Source organism: Porites lutea, chromosome 13 (genome assembly GCF_958299795.1).
Source record: "Porites lutea chromosome 13, jaPorLute2.1, whole genome shotgun sequence".
Classification (NCBI taxonomy): domain Eukaryota; kingdom Metazoa; phylum Cnidaria; class Anthozoa; order Scleractinia; family Poritidae; genus Porites; species Porites lutea.
Window position 1 is genome coordinate 15,325,019 of NC_133213.1, and position 22,051 is coordinate 15,347,069.

Genomic DNA, 22,051 nt, shown 5'->3' on the forward strand with positions numbered 1-22,051 from the left:
TATTATTATTATTATTATTATTATTATTATTATCATTATTATTATTATTGTTATTATTATTTGGAAGATGGAAGACAAGTGTGCATGCGTTTAGAAAAGTATCTGAACTCGTGTGGACATGGGCTTAAACGGCAAAATGGCAGGATAATTAACAGAATATGGACAAAATGGAACCCTTGACGTCTTTGACCTGCTGGACCTGTGCCATCTCTAAACTATTATTAGGTGATCGCTGCGCTATTATCGTGCAAAAAGGCCAAAGATTACATTCGCTGGTATATGTGGACACAAACGGAAAATGTTGAAATTCCTTTTCTCTTCTCCTAAAGTGAAACTGATTTCTCAAATTTGTCTTGCTGCTGGGAAATTCCTGCTTTCGCCGCTGAGACTGATTTAAAAATGCAAAAATGAGTGAATGTCATTAAAAGGAGGAGCCTGAATGAAGTTTTTAATTTCAAATATGTTTTTCTTGATTGTGATAACCTTTTTGTTAGTTACAAAACTACTCCAATCCCAAGAGGATATTATCCTCTCTGGCCGTGCAATCCTTATTGCTCTACCAGCAAACAGGTAAGTGTTTCTGTTCCCCCGTAGCCGGCGTTTCAAGGCAGAGCACACTTAAAAACCATTACAGGACTATAAACCCCGAAAACTCCTTCCTTATAGATCCTTATAGCCCCGTTTTACTCCTAGAAGTGCCTTCATAAAATGTCCAAATTTCATTGTGCAAAGTGAGGAAATAGTGCAAGGCTTTTGAACGGTGCTACCAGAGGTTTATTTGAATGGTCACATCAAAGGATTTTGACTACAGACCGAAAAGTTAGAACTACCTCACAAGACGCTGTCATTCTCTAGGATTGCAAGGCTTGATCAATAGATACGGCCTGAAAACTGTTAGATGTAATTCAGGAGCTTCTTGGACTTGCAAAACACGCGTAAAAGTCAGTAAACTTGAAAAAAATCTTGTCTATTTATTCCTGTAGGCGGAAAGTACAATATCACAAAAAAAGAAAGAAAAATAACAACTTGGAAACGGTCTTTCGGCACAGAAAAGTTTCCAGGCAACCGAGTGTTGCATAAAAATTCTAACACAGTGGCGTGATCTCAGGTGAGTAGTGCAAGTGTGAAAGCCTTAGTAGGAACTTTAAAAAAAAACAAGCCCAATATGTTCTGTATGTCATAAGAAACATTTCAAACTTATTTCAAACCTTTCAGATCAATTTTCTGAGAGTTTCATGTTCCCATCAATTTAACAGATAATTTTTTGACAATTCAACTTTGACCTCCTACCAGTTTTTGACAGCAGTATGTTTGAGTGACATCAGAATGTGACAAAATGTTCATGTGAATACATCTACCTATTCTTCTTATAAGAGCTCAAAGAACACTGAAACCCCCCCAAAAAATTACAGCTCTCTATTTTCCTCCTGAAATTGTCTGGAACAGACTGAATTTTGCAAAAATATCCTCGATTTTTGTTCATAATCAGTTTTCTTTTTAAAAAGGGTGATCGCTTTACAGTTCTGAGGATATTTTTAACTTGCATTGTTTTGTAAACAAAGCGATGACTTTTATTTATGCGTGCGCGATCAATGAATTCACAACAATCATGTCAGCGGCGAAGCAAGATGGCGGACAGTGAAGTGGACGAAGATTCGGACTTTGAGCGACAAGGAAGCACTGAACATGAAAGTCTGAGCACTGAAAGCAGTTATGATGGAAGTCCTTTAAGCCCTAGAAGCGACGATTCAGACTGGAATTTTGGAGTGAGTGAAAGTGCCGGTTTTCAAAATGGATTTGACCCGGAGAAACATCGCGAGGAGCTTATTAATGCCGAGAAAAAAGCTTCGATTGTGGATTGCCTTTTATTTGAAATTTACGACCAGTATCATAGCAGAGATTCGGTGGATAGTGATAATGTAACTGAATGTTCAACAACCTCAGGGAGCCTTTACGGTGGCTCGTTCGACCTTGAAGAACGCGGGGAAAGCTGGACGAGAAACGAACTTCTAAGCAAAGGTAAGTTTCTGCACAAACGCATTTGCTCGTTCGAATACCAAAGAACTCGTGGTCGAATACTTTGCTGTTATTTTTAAGAATATCTGCAAGATTTTGGCTGTATTAGATAGTGTAAATTTGTAAATTATAATGTCAAGCGATCGTTTTATTTTGCAAAATCTAGACTCAGTTATATTGGATTTTAACAACACATGTAACGCGTGTCCGATATGAACACGGCTTGAATGCATGTGAAGTGGAATGAAATGTGCGCGGCGCAAAGACTTTTTCTGTAATAAATGTATCCCTTTATCCTCTCTAGGAATACTACGGGTTTCTCAGTTTTCACCGCTCTGTAGTCCCGTGTTTAATATATCGCGTGTTCGCGATGTTTCGTCTTTTTTATCGTTACTTAACGTGCGTAACTTAACAATTATTTTTCTGTGGTAAGCAAAGAGCAGTTTTTCTACCGAAACGCGCATAGTTACTCACCTTTAAGCATGTAAATCCCAGGTGATATTTTTTAATTTCATAACTGAAAGTTAATTGGTCGCTTGTTGTTATCTCCATTTTATACAGATACGGATGAGCTGAGAGTTATGGCGAAAGAGTTGCGGACGAGAATTTCTATGCTTTCAACAAAGTTGGTAAAACAGTTGAAAAGACGAGATAAGCACGCTTACAAACTGCAAAGAAACTTTGATGTTTTAACTGCTATCCTCCAAGCAGTTTCGCTGAAGAGACGTGAGTAAAATTCTGTTTTCTATTTTTCGTAGTTCTAATGCAAGGTTTTAACGTTTAGTTAATAACTCATTTGCCGAGTTTTACGATTATATGCACCTAATCCGCGTTAATGAGTAAAATCTGAAATTTTTCAGAGTGGGAAGAAGTTTGCAGAACTTTACATAATGCGAGATCAACCTCAATGCTGGATTAATTAGTTTCATTCTAATCTTTAGCGAAACATAACAATAGAAAATATTTTTTGGAAACTGCTCAATTTTAATAACAAAGCTATGTTTGCTATCGACCTTCACAGTTGGAAAAGGGGAGAAGCTATTTATAAAAAGCCTTTCGATGAAGCATAAATCTTAAACACGTAAGCACTGTGATGTGTGGTGCAAATAGTATATTATTTTAAACTTGTTTGAACACATCTGTGGGTCTACTTTGCAAATAAATGGTTGAATGTTCCTCAAATCTATTGTAATGTAAATTTTGTTACACGTACGACCTATTTTAATTTTGCTCATTTTCCTACGCTATTCTTCTAAATCCATCCAGGCTGAAAAAAAAAACGATTTCAAAGACCGAATATCTTTAATTAATTAATTTTCGCAGCAAATCAGTCAGTTTTTTTTGTCACATTTTTGTTTAGGATTGTTCATCCCACAGGAAGATCACAGAGTGTTGTAAAGATTAATTTATTGCAAATACTTCAATAATTACCAAACCATCAATCTTTGGGTATTTCAGTGACTGCTCTTTAATGATGACATGAGGTTTTTTACCAAATCTGATTCAAGGAGAAAAAAATCCATTTAAATGTGAAAGAACAATAAAACTTTGGCCTATCACAAATTCACATCCTTTAGTATCTTACTATCAGTGAAATATTTTCAAATCGGTAATTAGATAGTTTTGCAATCTTTGGGTGACAAGTTTATAAATTTGGATGCCAGCGGTATTAAAAATCAGGACACAAGCTGACAGCTAAGTATAAATCTGCTAAGTGATTATGATAATTATTGCCTGTGTGTGGTGATGTGTGAAATTTAAGAGTACTATTCTTGTGCTTGGCAATTCATTTGAAAATAGAGGGCTCTCATAATTTTTTTTGTTAGAATTTCTTTTCCAGTTGAAAATGCTGGTAACATCTAAAATTAACATGTCAAGAAATAATTTATCTGGCAAGTTTGACAATCGATAATCTCTAATACTAATGAAAGAGAAAATCCACATTCTTCTCAGTCACAAAATATTAATTCTCCATGCTCCAGTGTTTTTCCTTTTAACATTGTTGATATGAGACTTCTGGCAACACTGTTTCTGAATTTTTTTTTTCAGTTCTCAATAACTAACTTTGGTAGATGAATAAGAATTAAAATAGTTGGTACGGATCAGTTTATTGTTGGTGGTAATGAAAATAGAATCAGCAACACAGATTTATTAATCTTGGTGATTAGGTAATTGCCTAAAGGAAAAAAAATATTAATAATCAACTGAATGTTAAGTCAAGGGTGACTAGCCAAAAATATAGTGGAGCTTTAAATACTGTGAGGCACAATCAGGGCACGTAGAGTCTAATACCATCAATGAACAGATACAACTCATGTTGACTCTGAAAATGACTACTGCACAGGTTCTCAAAATGTCAGTCACTTTCCTAAGGAAACACTTATGTGACAATCATATTCCACCTACTTATAACAAAAGTTTATATTGGGATGACAAAGCATAACTTCAGGAAAAGAGATATGAAATATAAGATGGCTATTTTTATTCTCCCAACCACCTCAATATTGTCTTAATCAACAGGGAAAATCAGCCAAATAAGGCTATTTTAAAACAAACTTAATTTATACTGCTACATTTTGAACTCATTGGAAAACTCTGGTTTTTGTTTACAATCCTGCCAAAAGAGCTGGATTAGTTACTAAATGCCTTCATCAAATAATCTTTATACAAAGTCAACATAATTAAGATTACTCCAATCACGCTCCTTATCCTCGCTCCATTTGTAAACTTCAAATTAATTGTAAAATGAAGTGTCATTCTGAAATTGAAAGAAGATGTACTTCTGCATATTATTGTTAAGTACAGTATTTTTTTTAATTAAACATTGTTTTTTTCTTCTTTGCATAGGTGTGGATACTAAAATCAGATTTTCCTTTATCCCTCAAAGTGGAAAGAAAGCCTATAAACAAGTAAGTTGTAATCTTCACTTGAACACTTTCTTCTATTATTGATAAATTCTTCTTCTTCTTCTCAAGAGTTGAGAGTGAGGATTGAATTAATTCAAGACTTCTTCTTTTTCTAGTGGTTGGCTGCTTTCAAAGCCATAGCTCGCTTGAAGGAGGGAATCCCATCGTCTTGGAGAAGAAGGGTTAGCTACATTTTTAATACCTTCATACAGTGAAAGCTGTATTTAGTGAATGCCTATTTAGCAGTCACCCCCCATTAAGCAGTGACCTTAATAATATTACTGTTAAACTGACCTGTATCCCAAGGTCCCAATGAATAATTTCTCATTGTCTTTACTTCTATTAAGTTGTCACTTTGACAAGATGCACCACACTAGTGCAAGAGATACAATTTGTATGGAGTTTAGTGGTCTTTTACTTCCTTTCTTTTGGCATTAGAAGAGGCAGACACCCTTAAGGACATTTTGTCAGGGATTCCTTTTTTTACCATCATCATTTTCCTAAATAACTCTTAGGTTTATCAAACCTGTTTTGAACGCCGACTGTCAACCTGTATTAAGTGGTCAGTGAGCCATTCCTGAAGGGTGACCGTTTAATACAGGTTTGACTGTATTTTGAGGACTTCATTCAGATACGAAACTTATTTGACATGGAAGATATTGCAGATTTCCAAGATTGAAGATCTTCCATTAAAAAAAATGTTTTCTCAAAAAAGGTCGAAATATCAATATTGGATAATACAGGTAAATTGATGAGGAAATTCAATTGACTATTTTCCTTTCTCCTCATAACTACGTACTCATTTAACTGATTCAAGGTCTTAGTCTAAAATTAGAGGTCTTCACGAAATAGTTGTAGCATTTGCGTTTTGATTATTAAAATAATATTGACAACGATGCAACACTCACAGTTTGTTCAACACATGGAAAAATAGTAATGCACACGCGAGTTATTGACTTTGTTACTTTATAACGGAAAGGTATTGATTGTCTTTTTGCTAGCTGTGGTTATGTCTTGCTGAAAACAAGATTAAAGATTTAGATTGGGAAAAAACAGCCAAAGTCTGCTTCAATGAAAAAAGTAATCCAGATGATGACGAGCTAGGATCACAAATAGTCAAGGTAAAGTGGAAACTCGCAATTGAAGGAGTTTATACGGAAAAAGGGCGTTGGTCACATCGGAGGGGTTAGGATCACAAAGGGCCTTACATGCTACATTCTTGACTCTTTTTCCTTTGAACTAACTTGAATTGAAATTCAGCTGTCCTTATTGGGGTTCCGCTTGGTGCTGAAAAAATCCAGGTCAAAAAGTCTAAAAATAATTGATGAAAGTTAGTCAAACGGAGAAGGAAAAACCGACTGTCTTGTTAGTATATGGTCAATAAAATAATCGCCTAAAAACATTCTTTTGAATGACGGCCGTGAAAGCTGAGAGTTCTGGAAAGCTTGAAAAGCGAAACAAGGGAAGAAAAAAAACGCAACTTAAAATTTGACATAAGCCGATGAGATTTAGATTTTCTACGGGGTGTATGTTGATCAAAAATGATTTTAAAATACCACTGTTTGTCGCTTTAAACGCTGGCGCTCGATTTTCTGTTCCTACATTAAAGCATGTTGTTGGATAAGTGTGTCATATATGAAGCTAGTAAATAATAGCCTTGCTGCCTAAAGTCTTTTCCCTGGCTCAGTACACAGAGTTGCGACTCGTCAGGAGGTCCTGAGGCGGCTCATATTTTTCTGTTGTAGTCAATCGTGACATCACAAATATTACTTGTTCCTTCTGATCAACAACTCTATTGAATATTGTCAGAAGCATTTAACATATGCAACATTCTGAAAAAGGAACACGCGAGCAATTTTTGAACGAGCAACAATTTTTTTTATCCCCATAGAATAACTAATTCTTTGCATATGTGTTTTGCCGCACTTGTACAGGATCTGCACCGCACTGGCTGTAGTTGGTTCTGTAGTCAAGACAGTCCAGAAGAGAGAGCGTCTTTGAAGCGTGTTCTGCTAGCTTATGCCAGATATAACAAGTCTGTTGGGTACTGTCAGGGCTTCAATGTTATTGCTGCCCTAATTCTGCAAGTCATGGAACGCAACGAAGAGGATGCACTCAAGGTGACCCTACTTTGCTGTTACAAATAGTTTGGATCCCCGATATAACGAAGTGTCAGGGTGGGACATTCTCTCTCTTAGTGGGGATAGGGCGAAAAGGTGAAGCCTTGTGCTAAGGCTATAACTCGGGCGAATAAATTTTTTATTGATAAATCTTTGCGTCGGGATTTTGTTGTGTTAAGGCTTCTCTGCATCTGTGAAAGTTCAAGTTGTTTAAGTCCACTTACCAAGCCTAGCGGAGCAAAACCGAAGTAAAAACGGTAAATTCCCTAGGGGACTTTCATATATTGGATTGAATTTGCATTTTTTGTCTAGTTAGTGATCTGGCCCGGGTTTGTTGAAACGTTGGACAATGTAGTGGATAAGTATTAGGGAAACCAATTGAACTATCCACTGGATAACGATTTATCCGGTGGATAGCGCTATCCACCTTTTGAACAACTGGGGCCTGCTGGAGATCTCATTGCTTAATTTGCTATTCTTGTTTAACCCAAAATTTCTTTATAGGTCATGGTTTACGTTATTGATCACGTACTACCCACCAATTACTTCGCCAATAACCTGCGTGCTTTGTCTGTGGATATGGCGGTGCTGCGTGATCTGATGCGAGCTAAGCTGGTTCGCCTATCGAAACACTTGGATAGCTTACAAGCACAAGCATTGTCACAGAACGGCTCTAACGCCATGTACGAGCCACCTTTGATCAACGTATTTACTATGCAGTGGTTTTTGACCCTTTTTTCGACATGCCTTCCTGAGGAAACTGTTTTGCGAGTCTGGGACTCAATTCTGTTGGAAGGCTCCGAGGTGCTTCTGAGAGCTGCTGTGGCTATCTGGGGTAAACTAGGAGAGTACGTATCAAGCCCTGCATTGTTTTCTGTACTGTATTAACATTTAGATGCTCCGGGAGGTTGTGGGGGGGGGGGGGGGGGGGGGATACTCAACAAATTTTAAAACGGGGAGGCACCGCCTCGAGTTCCAATCCCTTACCCTTTAATATACCATTTTTCACGAAAAAGCTACCCCTTTCGTATACCTTCTATTGACAAATGGTACGTCTTTCACATACCTTGTTTAGAACTTTGCATCCCTCTTAACTGCTGTATATGCGCTGCATTTCAAATAGGAATCAATCGCAAAAATAGAACGTTTTCTCGACTTTATAAAGCCATAAAATTCATCTGTTAACCCTGTGGGCAATCTTTGACAGATTTCCCTACCCTTTCGTATACTTCAGCGACTAATATCCCTACCCTTTCTTATACCTGAGGCCTGAAAAGGTACCTCTTTCGGGCGGGGCCTCCCCTTATAGGCCATTATATGGAGTTCCCCCCCCCCCCCGGGTTTAGATGGTGGCAAGAGCGGTATACAATGAAACAATGGTTGTAACTAACAACCAAACAGTTTGATGGGGGTTATATCCGTCTCCTATACCTGAAACTCATGTGTATGCAGTACGTGCAACAGTTTATAAAAAGGGAACGCTTCTTTTTCTTATGCCTGTGGGATTTTGTTATTAATAGTGCTTCACAAGTTACCACCTGCTCAAAAGTTAGAACCGCTTTTAATTTCATACATACTGAGAATTATCAGATGGAATTTGTCTGTGTGTGCAAACGTTTCGGCCAATCAGAATCAAACATAAAATAATTTCTTCCAATTACCTTCAAAACAGCTGTACAGTGTATGTGCAACACAGTCAGCAGCTCCTCTATAAAGCTCTGCTTGGTAGCTTTTATTTTAATTGCCTTATTATTTAGAAATTTAACCACAGACTTCAATACTATAGTTAGACCACCTTCCCTTGGCGTCAGGCGTGATGTATTTTAATTTTACGCCTTTAAAGGTAGGATCGTCCTCACACACAGAGTTTTAGCTCTAACAGTAAGAGTTTTAAAGCACCTGTGGTCACTTTGCCTTGCGTGCCATTTAGTGGCTATATTGTATGTTTCTTAACCCCTTAAACTTTGATTGATACCTTAACATTGTAGGCGCCTTGAAGACGTGGAGACGTCAGATGATTTTTACAGTACAATGGGAGTCCTAATACAAGATGTATTGACGGGCAATGTTATTGACTGTCAAACTTTAATGCAGGTAAAGTTTCCCATGCATTTAATGATCAATTTACAGTGTGCAACCTTCTTTGATGAATCTTTTGGACTTTTTCTCGCGGACGTTTAGGTAAGGAGATTGCTGCATTTAGTAAAACTCGCTGTCGAACGGTGATCCAAACATATTGTTTTTCTTCAACGATAACTTCCGTTCTGACTATTTCTGTGTTAAGTCCTTGGTACAGATAATTATGCTTTGAGAATGACACCATGCAATATGCGATGTCTTAAGGTATGAAAAGTTAGAATAAGATGTAGGGTTGATGTTTTTGAAAGGGAGATTTTTTCGGTAACCAACGGTAACATTAAGGCAGGCGATAGGGTATGTTACAATGTATACGAACGTTGCAAACTGTTTGACCATTTTGGTCTGAAGCCAGGCTACTTAAGAAACATGTGCGACTACACACGTTTTCTAAACAACCGATCCAGAAATGTAAACTGATGTCGTAAACGTTTATGCAGCTGTTGTGAATAGAATTAATTTGCAGCGTTAAACTAGAAAGCGTGTTTTTCTTCACGCTCCATTTAGTCTCCCAGACTCTTCATCTATTTTTTTGTGATAATGTTACGGATAAGCTGAACATAGGTTGATATCATTTATACGCTTCTATAGTACACCAGCAGTATAACATTGCCGTAGAGTTTTGAGCTTTATTTATCTATCGTGACTTAACCACATTTGATTGGTCGGGCGATTGGTCTCACAGGGAGTTTTATGAATTTAAAGGGCGATTAAGATCATCTTAACCTAGAAAACGTTCACACAGGTAAGAAAAATTCCGAAGTACTAAGGTGCATAGCTTGTTTGAAAACACGTGGAGTTATAACTAAGCTAAGTTCTGGTTTAGTAAAGTGGGGCCTCTTAATAGAATCTTGTTGAAGGTTAGACTTTCTTAAAGTCCTTCGCTTCTCCGTTCTCGTTTCTGGCCGAAAACAAAACATTTCTAGCTCGCGCTTTGCGCTGGAGAAAAATTTTGAGCTCGACTTGAAGGTGTGCACGCGTAAGCGACCGTAAATTTGAGTAAGGAACTGACTTCAGTTCAGATTTCAACTTTGAGTGGGAACTCTGTTCCCTTGAATTGAACACAGAGAAACTTAAAGGATACAAATAGCAGGGTTGTGCTACAAGAAATATCCTAAAGGAATCATGATCATTTGTGAGTTTTGGACATGTATTTGGTGTTATCTGAAAATCATCAATCATCATTGCGTAGTTGAAATGGTCTTATAGCCATAAATCTAGCTAGAGTCCAATTTGAAGAAAATGATAATGTTTTTACTCCTGACAGCCTAAGTTTCAATTTATTTGTCCGCCTTATCTAGAACAGCTCAAAATGCAAATATAGATATTGCTGTCCAGTAAGTTAGTGATTTGTAATCGATACCATCTGTCTGCTAAAGGAAAATTAATGTAATATAACCGATTAACATCATGTTTGTTGAAAATATCAGACGATATGCAGCGTATATTGGCCCAAAATATTGAAGATGAGAAAACAGAAAAATGACGAGAGTGCTTATATAAAGTCGTCAGATCCGCTATTTCCAGCGCTCACCAAACTATTACGGTCCCCTCATTTTCTAGTTATGACTTACAGTGCTCGGAAATCACGAATCTGTATTTATCATGTAGCATTGACTATGTCAATACAAGACATTTAGTAGTTTTATCTGAGCTTGCAGTTGACGAAAATAGGCGCTGGCAAAATTGCCGACTATAAATAATACTTTGACATAGCCACTGTAAAGATATAAAACCCTATTTAAATGGATCCAACTTGTCAATCTAACATTCTCAAATTTTGTTTTGATATGATTTGACTGGATATTAAAGCCATTTAAGCGGTTTTTCTTCTTCTCGTACAGGAGGTCTACGCACTTGCGCCGTTCCCTTTTCCAGGCCTAGCAGAGCTTAGAGAACAGTATACTTACAACATCAATCCATTCTCTGACGTCACTGGTGACAGGAGCCGACGATCAGCACTGGCACGTGGTTCTAGCGACGAAGAAGACGATGTGGACGATCTTGAAGGGATGAGTTGCCTTGGAGCTTTCTTACCGTTTTCGGAAATTGTCCCCGGCAACACGATGAAAGCTGTTGGTCAAGGCGACGCAGATGCAAATGACATCGCGGCGGCTTCGCCGGGTGTATTTGCTACTGACGGGTATTCGCCTCTACCTTACACAACAAAACAGTTCGGTTCAAGGGGAAACCGCGTGCAAGAGGAGATGTCCTACTTACAGAAACAGTACGCGAGGATGAGGCAAATGCAACAAAATGCGGTCGTGGTCTTTTCAGAGGCTGCGGTGCAGAATATTCAAGAATCGGAAAAGCGTAAGAGCATTCCCGCTGCCATTAACCATTTGCTTGTATCGGCGACAAAACGAAAGGTGAAAGCTACCAGGAGCCATTTTGGGACTGAAAAGAAAAGCAATCAAACGAAAGCTGTCCAGAAGTCCTTGTTTGATGAAATAGCGAGTCACAAAGCTGAAGTTAAACAGAACGCTTACGAAAAGGAAAGCTTGCAGCATTTAAATATGTTGTTCAAAGGTGACCAGAAAGAGCGAAAAGAGGCACAGGAGGATGGGAAAACGAAGAGTTTTAGCAAGAAAGTAGAAACTGAAAGGAAAGAGGGTTTGGTGAGTGCAAAAAAGGTACACAAGGAAGAGAAACGGTGGCAAAGCGAAGAGAGGCGCCGCCACGTTGAACCGCCAACTGTTAAAAAGGAAAAGCGAGTCGCCCCCAGTTCGCTTAAAATGCAGCATGTTGGATTAAATGGTGAAGTGTCCTCTTTAGAAACTGGAAAATCAAAGCAAAATGGCGGGCCTATTCTCTCGATCGTTAATCCTTCTAATCATACGCCGAAAGTTACGGTAGTGGAGTCATCAATGTTAACGGTAACGGAGGGCAACAATGAAGCGGCTAAACCTGTTAAAGTACTGGATAAAAACAGCCCTGCTGTCCTCGATACGGGCATGCGCAGCTTCGGTGGGACAGGACGGGTCTATAACCGTGGGGCTATGAACTCTACTGGTAATAGTTCATGGTTATTAGAAGAGGACAGGAGATGTAAGTACCCCGAAAACTTTAGACCCTTTCCTCAACGGAACAAACAGCCTACTAGGAGCAGAATTCTTTATGGCAACATTTCGGACAAAGGTGCCAAGCGAATGGACGCTTTTCAAGTCAAGAAAGATAATCGGCAAAGTGTCAATGGTGTTGCGGTCAATGGAGGGGTAGACGGTAAAAGAAATTAGTGGCGAAGAGAAGCGTTCTGCGGGATAATTTTGGTTTTTAAGATTTCGTCGACGAATCACGAGAAATACCCGAAAGCTGCGAAAGTCGACGAAATGCGCATGATTCGAAGCCCGGTTGGCGCTAAATGGTTTGTTTTAACAGAGGATATTAATTGTCATGGTTGCTAACCTTTTTGGGCTAAGCACTTTTGAATAACTCCAAACAATATCTTGGTGTTTTCTCCCGTGAACCTACAACGTTTTCAGGCCTTCTCCGTCTTTGTAAAGTAAACTGCTGGCCCTTTCGAAATACTCCACAGGCGAAGGAGGCCCGTGGACGAGGTTGAAATTGTTGTGCAACGTTCTTCGCCGCCTCTACGTATACAAGTTGGGCGAAACGTGTAAGCCGACTTAAATGGGTGGCTGGACGCAACAGAGGAGGCTTCCCTCTAAGTAAATAATCATGCAGTGACCGGTATTGTCCCTTGCCGATTATGTTCAGAAAAATTATAATTTATAAGAATTGTTTCATAAAAACCCGAATATTTTGACATATTTTGTAATTAATGTCTATTATCTAAGGCGAATGAACTTGAAAATGTAAAAAAAGTTACAAAAATATTCAGTCCCTCTAGAAGAAGCAGTTACAGTTGTGATTCGATTGGAGGTGGAAAAAGAGCGGAATTTGGGTAGAAAGCAAGCTAATCTGTTTAATTCTTGTTAATATTATAGATTGAATTATTACTGCCTCATAACTGCATCTTTGCGTGGTGTACCTTTTTATTGCTAAGGTTCAGTGTAGCTGACCATTTGGGATAAATATATCCCCCATATGCATACATTAAGTTAGAATTAAGAGTATTTTGAAGGGGCATGAACTGCCTTTGTTACATAATTATCACGTATTTAAAGAATCTATATTTAAGAAAAAATAGTAATTTACAGTAAAAGTAAAGTTTTTAACTGGTGTCTAAACGGCTTTAGCTTCCAATTCTAATTGTTTGTTACAACATAACAACCTCTGCTTCGCAATAGTTTTACTTCTCGTTTGAACGTAGAAATTTATGTTAAAAATGTTAAAAACCTTTTCCCGGAAAAGGGAAACATGAATCTTTGTCAAGCGCATATAAAGGTGCGTCCAATAGAAAAACGTCTTTTATTCTGTAGAAAGCACAGAAACACATGAAAAAGATGCATTTAAAGGTGCATCCAATAGAAAAACGACTTTTTGTAGCAAGCGCAGAAACGACGGTACTCTTCAAAATCTTCCGCAAGGAAAAAAATTTGTTACGCCGTTTTTATGCTTTTGTGCTTGTTTTGACCGTCAAGAGTTTTCAGACGAGATTAGATGAAACCAGTCTGCTTGTGCTACGAATTTATAGAAGGCTGCCTAAGTTCTGGCGCCTTATGACAAGGCTGTCCTATGGTACGTTGTAGGTAAATCACCTAGAATTGCAGTAGAGAAAAGTTTTGTTACTTTCGAGAAAATACTATAATAAATGAATGTATTTTTCTTTGAAGATAATCGTAAGTGTGAAATATTTATTAGACAAAGATAGACGGATACGGAAGTATTAGTTCAGCATTCTGTAAAGGAGTCAAAGCGAAGGAAAATAATTTTAGCCTTTTTACTGGTTTACAGAAAATTGAAAATAAATTATTGGAATGTTAACAAGTGAATCCAAACTGTAATCCGCGACCAACGTGAAAGGCATCACTGCGAATGCAAAATTGTCTTAAGGCGCTTTCGGCATTTGTCAGAACTGACCAGCCAGCCCATTCCCATCGTAATGAGAATTTCACTGTTAACCAAAACTAACCATCCAGATCAATCAAAATATTATGCACACAAAGGAGATGGTTTTCCAGCAAAACCTCTTGGAAAACGCCTATTTCATTACCAAGATGTGTGGTCCGCCTATGGTTCGGCCGGCCAGTTCTGACTTTTGAAAAGCGCCCTTAGATCCAAGCCACCACCTTGGTTTAAGTGGATGCGGAGATGAGATGAGAGGATGCATGTAATTAAATGCAACAGCACATTTCCATACAGTCGGAGCGTATTCTCCCCACTATAGAAAACGTCCAGTGCCTGCGTTAATGTATTAGAGTGTGAGTCAATCATTGCCCTCAGGGACATAAGCGTGCAAGACTATTTGCTTTCTGTAGTATACTTAACTTTCAAACGTAACATGAAATACAGTACGTTAATAACAGTTCCTTTTACAATAGGCAATTTTCGAGTCCAAAACCCCTCACTTTCAAAATGGGGCCAAATGCGAAACCTTGCACGTGTAAATGATTTTTGTTAGCATGAGATTAAGATTGATTTCATATCAAAGACTTCGTATTTTCCCTGTTGTGAAAAGAGCCAAGGGCCAACTCGGAAATTAGCCTATTGAAGTTTACAATTCAAGTCAGAAAAACAAGACTTGTTTTTATAGTCAATGAAGTATCTCAAGGAATGAGGAGGCTTACATTGCTCCGAATGTTTGCTGTCCTCTAGCGCTAATCATCGCCCGTTTTACAATAATCCTTGAAAAATCCCCGCAAAGGCGTCTTGTTCTTCGTGCTCTTGCTCAGTGCTACAGCAACAAAACAAATCGAGACTTGTTACAAAGACTTATTATTTGGGCGTGGCCCAAATAGAGTAAATGAGTTCGCTTGTTTTGATTCAAAGTTGCAATAGGTTCGCAATACGTGCGAATGTAAACAAGCCAAGCGACGCGAATCTCTTCCGCGCGCTTTGTCACAACACAGCATTGATCTTCGTTGCACGCGACCCACAGATAATGCATTGCAAACAAATCGGCAATAGAAAACAAACTTTTTGGAAAAACATGAGTGAAACAAACTATTATATGATTTAAATTTTCCCTTTGGAAAATAATCGTCCTCGAGGCATAGTGTGAATGGTTTGGCTTATTGCCAAGGGTTTGACAATGTTTTTGCTTTCAGTGTCGAACGCCAAAGAAGACGTCATACAAGATTCCATGAGCTCGTGCATAAGATAATTGCCCCCGCAGGGATTTCGCCCAGAAGGCGAAATCCCGAGGAGGCACTCTAGTAACTCGGGCGTATATTAAGGAAAGTACTTACAGTTGAAATATACAGTCATACAGTCAATATAGAAAAAATCTCGATTTGCTTGAACAGGGGCCGCGAGGAATCGGGAGGTAATGATGACGCTTCTATTGTTTGCGCCCGCAAGTACGAAATGGATAGGATGACGTAAAGACAGAACATTCCCAAGGGACCACTTAGGTAGATTTTGTGACATTTATTGGACAGTCATACTTCGACACTCTTTTGCGTTACGTGTTATCAGTGACATTCTGTGGAGCAGTTGTTTCAGTGAAAGTTATGGACCAAAATTTTAACGACACTCGTTAAGCGCAGAAGAAGTTATAAGGTGCGTATAACTGTGTACATATAAACACTGGGAGAGTTTGCCAGACACGAGTTCACAAATCTTTCATTGGAAACCTTGCCAGACACTCTTTCTCTCTCTTTGACCGGAATAAGACTCAGCCCCAAACAAGCAAGACGAGTGAACAAAGGCTAGCTTCTCACTAGCAGAACGATGGACGATTACAAAAATTCGCCAACAATCAAATTCTGTGCTGACTTATTCCCTGCTCACAGATGTCCTTCCACTATAAAGTTTAAAATAGACTAGAATGCGCGAGTGTGAATTGATCAAACGTCCTTTTAATTTCTAAGGCTTCCTTTCCGGCACATAAAATGAACTGAATGTAAAAAGTAAAAGAGAAATAGCGAAAAATTCAACTTCTAATTAAATATTTTCTTATGGTTTAGAATAAGCTATCAAAGCTGTGTAAATCGACCTGAATCTGTGCATGGAACCTTGCGTTTCCTGTATTTATCTCACCTATTGTATGGAATATGTGTGAAAATCCTCCTTATGAATCGGTATATTTCAAAGAGCTACACAACGAGCAAGAATGCTATTGAGCGACAATAAACAGGGCAGCTGTAGTGTCAACTATTACTAGTTAAGGGTAACATTGAATGATGCATAATTTCATTGCATATTTTCGGAAAGGAGGTGATTTCTCAAAATCGTATTGAGCAAAATGACCTCGTAAACAAGTTGCTTTCTTTCACGGTCGAACAGTAAAAGGGGCAGAGTCCAACATCTTCACGTGCAAACCTCATTCTATTTTTAAAACTCTGAGGTTAATTAGATTAAGTCGCATTCTCTCATGCACAAAACACGAAAGCGGCATATTCCAAAGCTCTCACGTGCAAACTGCGTGACAATACAACTCACAGTAAGGGCCTGATCACATGAGTCGGGGAAGCAATGGGCATGAACAGTGTGTTACCCGCTATCCTGTTTCTCGCTTGGTTCATTCTCTGGGCCGCCCAACAAGCGTGATTACTTGAAAATTTTCCACCTGGGATTGCGGCATCACAATACCGGGATCCCAGCTAACCGGGCTGGAACGGTGTTCATTTAATCGTTTTGTTGCGTTTAACTAAGGTGCAAAAAATTCCCCGAGCACACACCAAATTTCCGCCCCACCCCCCCCCCCCCCCCCCTTAACATCTTCATACCACCTTCTCTATATTAAATGAACTTTTGGCCTTATCCACGTTCTCTTCACACAACTATTATCAAAAATAGGTGAAAACCAATCCTAACCAGAAAGCCTAAAAACGTTAAAATAAGTACAAGTATGTTTTCGACTATTGATAAGACTTTTCACAACCACCACTTCATTTCAACACACTGTAATTACACTATCCTTTCATAACCAAATGAGCACTTCCAGCACAACTACCTCACTGCAACACCTAAAATCACTTTTACCTCCCGAAATAATCATTGTTTGTTACTTCATATTAAATTCTACAAGAAACAAGTTTCACTGATTAACAAACTACATCGATTATCTTGCCAATTCACGTCCAATATAACTCCACGCTTCCCTTTTCACGCATCTCGACCACCCCTAAATTATACAACGCTACTGCACTACTCACACATCCCTAATACACATAAAAAACTTAAACTTCAAACACACGCGTAGTATATCGACGCTCAAATATACGCTCCCACAGCGTCTTGTTAATAAGGAATTTTCTGAACAAAATGTCCAAAGATGGTAATAAAGAAGGCCATTTTTTATTTTGAAGGCGTAGAATAAATTAAGTAAAGAGAAAACTTCGAAAAGCTCCGCCTAGCCTTAATCGACACGTACATTTCTTAACATACTTAAGAGAAGAATTAGTTTTTTAAAAAAACAAGACATGATGATCATTAACTTGATCCTTTTACATTGATTTAGCACTGATGAAGGCAAAGGACCCCAAGGGTTAATTAGTATATCTCCCTGGCTCTGAACGGATTGACCTGATGGTTTCGTAAATGTTACGCCAATTCTAGATAAGATCGTTGCGTGATACAGACTCTAATAAGACTCACCTCGTGAACGATTTGGAACAGAAGAAAGAAGAAGAAATGGGACTGAAAAAAAAAGCAGACATTTTACATATTAAAAAATTATGAGTCCTTCTCTACACTTTTTTCAGACCGAAGTGTATTATCTCATACTGTAATTATTAACATAAGCCTTATTTAACTGAAGGCTTACAGCTGTTTCGGAAAACACGCGACCTGCGTTGTCTAAAACGTTTGGTATCAGGATTTTGGTTTTTTTGCGACGTCAATCAAACCGTTACCGTAGCATCCACTGTGTTTGTCAAATAAGGGCGGCAATAACGAGCAGAAGCTGCAAAAATTAATGTTAGCGGGAACGTTCCTATTTAGTTTTATGATAAGATATTTTCTGCTATTGAAAATAATTAATTAACCGTAGGCATTTTTTATCGATTTATCTAAAGCATTTGATACTGTTAATCACCAAATTATATTGATAAGTTATTGCATTATGGTATCTAAGAAGGGATGGCGTACAATTGGTTTGCGAGTTATTAATGGAGTAACAGGCATCAATTTGTCCAATTCAATGACACCTCTTCTTCTAAGAATAAAAATCAACGATAAAAATTTTGAATGACGTTTCGATGACTCGCTCATCATTTTCAAATTCTAAAAAGATAGATTGTTAAAAGTTCTTTATATATTAAGAATGCGTGTGAAGTCTCGTTGCATGTGATTAAAAACTACAATGTGGCATGTAGTGAGTGTTAATTAGGTACTAAATAGTTTCGCTTTTATTGAGTCTGATTGAGTGTTCAGTTTGGGTTTCATTTCCTGGATAAAAAGCATTTCGTAGATCAAGCATTCAAATTTCCCACGACATTTCTTCAGTATAGTGAATTGTTCAGTGAGGTCTTTGTTCTTTTGATTATGAGAGTAACGCAGGTGTTTTCCAATAGCTGAGTGCTTGTGTTCATCAATGCGTTGGAAAAGGTGTCGGCGAGTATAGCCAACATAATCCGCATCACACAGATCACATTTGAATTTGTAAACAACGCATTGTTGATTTATCTTCTCTACACATTATTAAATGCGATGTACCTCGAGGCTCGATAGTAGGTCCTTTGGTTTTCTTAATTTATATAGTAATTTATCCTCACTGCATAACTATTACCACATCACGGTAAACTAAGTTATGGTAGGAGACCGTCACAACTGTGGCAACTAAGGTATGCAGCGCGAGTTAAGCGTAGCCGCGTCGACCAGCACCAGGGGAGGAGGGTGAGGCGACAGAAGCTTCTTTCACCGGAACGCGGGCAAAATGACAACAATCGAGGTAAAGCACGGGAATTTGAGCAAAGAGACAGCAAAGCATCATACCCGCCCCGGAGATGCAGAGCACGGCGGAATCTGAAGGATGTAGCTCAAAATCCGTGATGCGCCAGTTATTTATGCAATGAGAATAATATATTAATCAAGCTTTTGTCTTCCTGTTACTTCTTTACATACCTTTTTTATAGCTTAGTTTATCTTTGTGAGTTATCTTGTATATTGTGTTTCAGTATGGACATCAACTTATCCCACAAACTTGAATCGTTTTGTCATACTTCAGAAAAACGTACAACTTTCAAACAAGCAAATTTTATTTAACACGTTCGATGACTCCCTTCTAATGCAAATGCCAAATTCAACTCAAAGCAAACTTTGTCTATTGGTTTTACTGCAAAAGAAATACTTGTATACTTGCAAGAACATTGTAACGAAACCTAATTTAGATGAATTTTTAAGTTAAGCTTTTTGAACAATATTGCATTGAAAATTGTGGCAAACATTATTAAATATGTGTGGCAACTGACATGCTTTTGATGCTTCAATACTTTTTATCGTAACTTTTTTTTTGTTACTTACTTACTGGCTTATTTATTTATTTAAATAAAAAAAATACTTCAGAAAATAATTATTCGAATTAGTATTTCCAAGAAGCCATTTAATGCTCACACTGATCCTATATTCAAAGGGTTGCAAACACTGAAGTTCACTGAAATTTACTTTTTTCAAGTTGGAAGGTTTATGTATTCTTTTAAAATAGGCCTGCTTCCTAGTGTATTCAAAGAAATGTTTTTAATGACATTCTATAATATCAGAAATTCAAATACTTTCTACTTATTTCCTGCTCCAACGAAATATAAGACTTTTTGGTATAAGATTTCAGGGTCGCCTGTTATACGAAACAGCTGTAAGAGACTAAAGACCGGTCACTAAACAAATTAGTGAGACGCTAAGGAAAAAAAGGAAAGGAAAATGGTCGGTTTGTTCACATGCCAAGGTGAGTTGCTGTAATAGAAAAAGTCGTTTCCCATACAGATTCCTTTACAACTGTCCTCATGTTTTTCTTCTAGTCTCCTTTTCGAGTTACATGTTGTATTTGTTTACCGAATGTAAAAATTCTAAATATACACATTACCTTTGTTCGCACATTGCTGTGCTGAAATCGTCTTGGCTCTTGTGGGCGCTGTTTGCGTTAAAACCAGACCCGCTTTGACTCAACAACAGGGGATCCAGGCTAGTTGAACTCATATTGCTTGAAAGGTTCGCTATTTGCTTGGTTGGTTGGTTGAGAACAGAGGTCTGGGGTGTAGTAAAATCAGGGAAAATGTCCCATTCTTCCATTTCTAAATCATCCAGTGGAAAGTCATCTTTCCAAAGGCCGCGTATATGACTTGTGCGTGTGGTTGTAGGGTCAACTTTACTGTCCGATCGACTTGTACATAGTTTATTGTCGTTTGACTGTTTCAATGCATTCTCAGCGGGGGTGGGAGAAGCTGGCAAAGCCGTGAAAGTGGTGTTTTGTGAAAGTGCGTGTAACAGTTTTGTTGAGTCTCCACGACTATTGGTTATCCGTTCAAAATCATCTGCACCGGGAGTTGGCGGCGGGGCTGGGAAAGAACGTAAGACTCTTCTTGGGATTCTTGAGACTGCACTTATGAGCTCAATATCATCTGCATCAGGAATGGCTGGTGAAAGTGACCAGTGTTGCGAGATCCTTTTCGGATTCTCTCTAGACTGGACTCTAGCACCTGATGAAGAATTATCCCCTGTTTTCTTCGCCTGGCATCCTATTATAAATTGAGAGCTCCTTGAGAGCGGCTGTCTGAATTCATCGGAGATTTCTTGACGTTTCTTTGAAGCAGTGGGTTTAGAGCAATGAGAACGGGATGAATTCTGCCGCGACTGAGCCACTGGACTGACAATAAGGTCACTGTCATCGCTTAGAACTAAAGGGAGGTCATCGTCATTCCACATCTCATCGACAAGAAAGCAAGGAAGTTCACCCTCAAAAGAAGCTATAAAGATGGAGAAAAATTTAAGTGGCTTTTTCTACCCTCTACAGAAAATCTATAATTATCTTCAACGATATAAGACGTGGCATCCACCATTCTCAGCTGAAGGTTGACAATTTTTGCTCTCATCAAGTAAAGATTTATAAGGGATAAAGTATTTTAAACTTTAAAGAAGTTGGGTGTAAAAGATTATGAAAAAGGTTAATGATAATGATATGTGATGATGATGATGATGATGATGATGATGATGATGATGATGTTAGGTAAAAGGCATGGAAGTGATGCTAATGATGTTGAATGACAAGAAAGTGATTACGATGATATGATGATAAAAAGAAAAGGACACCAGTAACGTTGTTGATACAGAGTAACAGACAATGATGACCATGTCAGATGATTGTGACGGACAATAAAGATAACCATGTTAAGTCATAACGAAGATCATTTGTTACTTCAGACAATTCAATACACTATACAATACAATACTTCAGAAACTTGTTTGGTTCTATAAGGTGATAGAAATGCTAGAAACATAGCATCATATGTTGAATCTTCATCGGTTTCTTGATTTCCTTCTACCCTCCTTTTATGCCAATCAATTTCTTCCCAAAAACGTTTACCAGGATCTCTCTTTAAAGCGTTTTCGCTTCGTCCATGACAGGTATTGTGCTGATGGCTGATGGGGGCCTTGCGAGTGTAGCCAAATCTTTCATCGAGTGTTAAATCCACAAAATCAGTACTTCCTGTCTCGGGTGCTGACGACTAAAAAAATATGCGGAATATATGCCTTCTTTTACTACAAGAATTGAAATAAAACTCTCGAGTTCTCTTGAGTTCACATTATCATGGTAAAACGAATACAGCTAACACATACAGAACAAATCAATGACTTGTTGAAAGGAGGGGACAT

The 22,051-nt window shown here is 38.2% G+C and overlaps 2 protein-coding genes across 2 annotated transcripts; one reads left to right on the forward strand and one right to left on the reverse strand.

The window, feature by feature from the left end:
• Positions 1-1,615: 1,615 nt before the first annotated feature.
• On the forward strand, positions 1,616-14,068 carry LOC140922598 (TBC1 domain family member 30-like). The gene is made up of 9 exons (XM_073372572.1): positions 1,616-2,019; positions 2,578-2,742; positions 4,864-4,925; positions 5,039-5,104; positions 5,924-6,043; positions 6,857-7,042; positions 7,547-7,890; positions 9,031-9,136; positions 11,023-14,068. The coding sequence occupies exons 1-9, from the start codon at positions 1,629-1,631 to the stop codon at positions 12,412-12,414; spliced, it is 2,832 nt and encodes a 943-aa protein (XP_073228673.1). The 5' UTR covers positions 1,616-1,628; the 3' UTR covers positions 12,415-14,068.
• A 487-nt stretch (positions 14,069-14,555) lies between these two features.
• LOC140922448 (uncharacterized) lies at positions 14,556-22,051 on the reverse strand. Its single transcript, XM_073372432.1, has 5 exons — positions 22,016-22,051; positions 21,762-21,903; positions 20,265-21,144; positions 17,843-17,884; positions 14,556-14,975 (listed from the first exon to the last, which is right to left on the reverse strand). Exons 1-5 carry the CDS (start codon positions 22,049-22,051, stop codon positions 14,915-14,917), a joined length of 1,161 nt encoding a protein of 386 aa, XP_073228533.1. The 3' UTR covers positions 14,556-14,914.